Consider the following 5,000-nt stretch of genomic DNA (forward strand, 5'->3'; position numbering starts at 1 on the left):
GTGTGTGTGTGTGTGTGTGTGTGTGTGTCTGTGTGTGTCCGTGTGTGTGAGGGAGAGAGAGGAAGGACGGGTTGGGAATGACTGATTGAGTGTGTGAGTGAGTGAATGTATAAGTGACCGAGTAAATGATTGTGGGAGTGAGTGAGTGAATGTGTAAATGTGTGAATGACAGACTGCTTGAGTGAGTGTCTGTGTGTGTGTGTGTGTGTGTGTGTGTGTGTGTGTGTGTGTGTGTGTGTGTGTGTGTGTGTGTGTGTGTGTGTGTGTATGTGTGAATGACAGACTGCTTGAGTGAGTGCATGAATGATGGAGTGATTGAGTGACAGGAATGTGACAGTATGTTTGCATTAGAGAAGTCCAAGAAGTGTAGGCAACAGATGAAAACGAATCGGCTGAACAAATGAGGAATGAGTTCAACTGTTTTTATTATTGTCAAAGGATCACGCGACAGGATATAGTAGGACTGGCCCTACCCCACAACAGACGCTTGGGGATCTTATTCAAGCAAAGCCAGAGCAGGAAAAGAGGAAATCTTAACAATGAGTGTCAGGGAAATAACACCGGAGACAGACATCTTTATACACATCAGTGTTTCTGCGCGAGCATGTGACACGTACAGTCGGTCATTAAAATAGTCTGAAAACATCAGCGGTTGTTGGTGTTCCCAAAAGAAGGCCGATACGATTAGTAACACTCACACACTCCCAAATATGAAGACACAAAGATATCCACACCCACACTTAAACGCTGGGATAGAAATAGGCAAACCCACGGTGGTAAGTGCACAACACCCAAAAAACACAGGGAGCGAAAAAGCGCACCTGACCTGACTGAGAAAAATAATAACTTTTTTTTGCCTGGCTCTTGCTCAGGTCTGCCACCTGGTGGCCAAGAAATGAACATCAGCATCATGCAATGAGTTGGGGTATTGCAGGTGCTGAACCCTTTGTAAAAACACAGCACACACACACAGACATTTCATACCTATCACATCCAGGTAATATCCAGAAATGATTTATCAACATTTACTTAAAATGTGCCCACATTTATGGACTTTTATTGATCGTACACATCTGAATGTATGTTGAGTATGCAAATAATGGCTCTGCCTACTTTAAGCTATTATCTCCTTGAAAGGTATGGAGTCTCAAGTGTAACACTGAACCTATTGAACTGAACACTGAAGATAACTTCATGTTAATTCAGGAAAATATCAAAAATGTCAGAAAACCCAAGATTCATCCTCAGCAATGTCATTTGATTTAATTTCCCTTATATAATGCAAGTAAACATTCAGTTATCACCCCGCCAATCTATATATTACAAATGGGGTAAGTTCTCAAGCCCTCCTAGCAATAGCTAGCATTTCTTTTGAGTGAGTGAAGGACAAGCTGTAGGTTCAACGACAGATCCCCACACGGAAATATCAGGCTTAAGCCGAAAGGCTGGGCCCCTAGGGGTCACCTCAAGCCTCACGTTTCAAATGTTTGAGATTTCGAGGTGTAAAGTGACTGAAAGTGACTATGTTCTGGCAGAGATAGTGACACACACACACACACACTCTGAATGTGATCTCTGCATTTTACCCATCCAGGGCAGTGATACACACAGCACACAGTGAAGTGAAGCACACTAACCCGGAGCAGTGAGCTGCTTTTTGGAGCGCCCGGGAGCAGTGATCGGGGTTAGGTGCCTTGCTCAAGTACCAGTAATCCACGGCTGCTCCTGTGTAGGCAGCATCGTGTCATCTAAAATCAAACGTGGGGAATCTAAGGCTAGGTCTTGTCATTAGCTTGTCACTTTACACTTCCTGTCCAGTGGTGTAGTGGTCCCTGGAGAAGTGGGTATACTCTTTATTTCTACTAAGCAGCCCATACAGCACAGGATAAACGTCCTGTTTTGAGAAGTGGGTATACCCAATGCTGACTGAAAAATAAGTGGGTATACTCCGTATACCTGCGTATACCCTGGACTACACCACTGTACCTGTCGGGAAAACCTCAGAGGGAAAGTCATCCACTGTATATCTAGGTGATTACCCCTAACGGTTGTTACTGCCACTGTTACACTTACAGCTAAGGGCACATTCCTGTAGATTCCTGATACTACCAAACTTGAGCAGTAGACCAACGCGACACTAACGACTGCGAAAAGGCAACGCGCAAGGACACGTTTTTCCTGTGCGCGCCGAGTATCATGGCTGGAATCAACCCTTCGGGCTCTAACTGTTCTCAGTCTCGCGAGCGTGTGAAACTGGGAATGTGTGTGGGCCAGCAGGTGCAGAGCAATGTTGTCAGTAAACACAGCTGATGCAACACACACACACACACACACACACACACACAGCTGATGAAAGGTCAAATGGATTCAGTTTCTGGAAAGGGGGGAGGGTTAACATGTCCCATGTGGGAAAACATTTTAGTTTTTGGAGGGGGTATATTATGCTATAATTGTTTTTACCTCCGCCAAGGAGGTTATGTTTTCGCCCCTGTATGTTTGTTTGTCTGTTTGTTTGTCAGCAGGATTACGCAGAAACGCATGGACCGATTTCCATCAAACTTGTCAAGAGATGTCAAGGTCACAATGCTCCCATTCTTGTCAATTATGTATTTCCTTTCTTTCTATTTTTTTTTTTTCCCCTCTTGAAAGGATTACCCATGGATACTTCTTTGTGATTCTATTCATAATCAGACACACGCAAAAGATTCACACATCAAACGCATTAGGAAAAAAAATGTTTATTGTGAAATATGAACCCTGGTTCCTCTTTGACAACTGCAAAGAAAAAGAAAAAAAAAGAACTAGAAAAAAAAAAAAAAAACAAGTTAAAACTAACAATAATTACAATCCACTCTATCCATCCATCCTGCGTAATTCTTTCAAAAACTCAGAAAGCTGGCCACGTCTGCCTACCACACAAATAACATCTGGTGCACTCTGGGGGAGGGGAGGAAAACTAAAGCAAAGAAACACAGAAATGAGAAAACAAAAGATATCATGGAGGCCATGTCCTATAACACATCTCACATAAATTATTTGACTGGAGGCAGAGGAACCACCAATAAGAGTCAGTGCTTGTGCGCGCCTGATAAACGTTTGTGTGTTTGTGTTTGTTTGTTTGTGTGTGTGTGTGTGTTTGTGAGGAGGGGCAAAGAGAGGGGGGTGGTTGGGGGGGGGAGAGTATGAACTAGTTGCCATTTCAGGTGTACCCCACACTTCTGGGCGTCACGGTTAGAGACGCCTGCTCACCCTGCAGAAATAGACGCTGCAACCGAGCCAAGATCCAACACACACACAGCCTCTGCCGTCTAGTCTGAACACACACACACCTCTGCCTTCTAGTCTGAAGAGTCAAAGGATGCACATACAACCACCTTGGCTTCTGCCTTGACTACAGTAACCATAGAGACACAAGACAGACGCACGTCACCCTGGCGACAGCCGCTTTTATCGGTGACCTTGACGGCTCTACTCGTGCCGACCGTGAAGAGCTGGGGAAAGCTGCAGAAGACACTCGAGCTCAAACTCGGCGACTTTTAAAAGTCACATTATGAAAATGGGGAGGGGAAAAATGAGAGGTTTGCACTAAAAATGCAACATCCTGGTTTAAAACAAAAGGGGTTTGCAATGATCACAGACTTAAAAGCAAATGGGATCTCTTCTCCCTTCCTCACACAACGGGTTTGTGTGTGTGTGTTTGTGTGAGCATATGCATGTGACAGAGAAGATAACTTTTTTTAGTTTTTCTAAAGCCGTCCGTCCTTTTTTTGTATATGGAACACACACTCTTTATAATTCAAGGTCTTCTCTCAAGGTCACTAAATCTAAAACAAAACACTTCTTATCTGCCCCAGCAATGGTGGGTGTGTGTGTGTGTGTGTGTGTGTGTGTGTGGTAACTGAGGTACACCATCACCACTCCCCCACCTCCTCATCATCATTCTTCTCCTCCTCCTCCTCCTCCACCTATATTTATCCCCCAACCAGCCCCCACCCAGTCGCCCCCTCTCCTCCATCCCTCCTCCTCCACCTCCTTCTCCTCTCTGGGGTCCTAGCGGATGGCCTTGACTGGACTCTTGAAGCTGGAGGCAGCCTGCAGCTGAAGCTGATAGGCCATGGGATGGATCTTGAAGCCATAGAGCCTGGGGGGGGAGCAATATAAGACATAGATAAGAGAGGATAGATAAACTTTTATTAATCCCGTGAGGGAAATTCAATTGTCAAAGCAGCAGGGTAGTAGGTATAGGAATCAAGTATCTATATACAATATCAAAAATAAATTAATACAAATTTGAATAAGAAATAAAATGGATAGATAACATAAATAGACAACATAGCACAGCTCCGCTGGAGTACATTATATACATACACGTCAATACAAGAGATTGAGTGTGTTTGTATGTTTGTACTCATGTTGTTTAATCCGGTCTCTCACACAAAGTTGACAACAACAAACATTGTATTAGACATCATATTCCATATTTACTGACACTCTTAGACACATGCATGACAGACAAACTCACTACACATAGCCTAGAAGGATTAACCCGGTATTCAAAAGCCCACCTCATTTCCAAATACTCTGCCAGCTGTACAAAAGAACACTGCTATGTTTGCAACTAAGCTATGTTTATTTTTATTTTGTAATCCTTATAATCACTAAACTGCAATGCACTAAACTGCATTAAAATCTAGCAATTAACTACTCTGGGTGGATCCTATGACAGCGGCACAATATGTAGCCTTATAGGATTCTCCTGACAGCATCATATACTTTTCTATACACTCATCTAATTTCATTGTTTATTTCATGTATCTAATTTATTGTATGTTATTCCATCCTTACAATTGTACTAATATTGTTGCTGTCAAATAAACAGTCAAATAAACAATTCTGAGTTCTGACACATTAATCATAAACTAGCGATGACACTGGACTCTCACAGCAGACAAGATTGTTAACTTGACCAATGGCAAGATCTGCTGGAAGATCGGTAAGCA

General features: G+C 43.1%; 1 protein-coding gene across 1 annotated transcript in view; it reads right to left on the reverse strand.

Annotated features, from left to right (window-relative positions):
• Positions 1–2,722: 2,722 nt before the first annotated feature.
• The window catches only part of csnk2b (casein kinase 2, beta polypeptide), a 7,184-nt gene continuing 4,906 nt past the window's right edge, over positions 2,723–5,000 (reverse strand). The window contains exon 7 of the mRNA XM_080859676.1: positions 2,723–4,141. Coding sequence (XP_080715802.1) covers positions 4,051–4,141 — 91 coding nt within the window. The 3' untranslated portion in view covers positions 2,723–4,050. The remainder of the gene's footprint in view (positions 4,142–5,000) is intronic.

Source organism: Sprattus sprattus, assembly GCF_963457725.1.
Source record: "Sprattus sprattus genome assembly, chromosome: 20".
Classification (NCBI taxonomy): domain Eukaryota; kingdom Metazoa; phylum Chordata; class Actinopteri; order Clupeiformes; family Clupeidae; genus Sprattus; species Sprattus sprattus.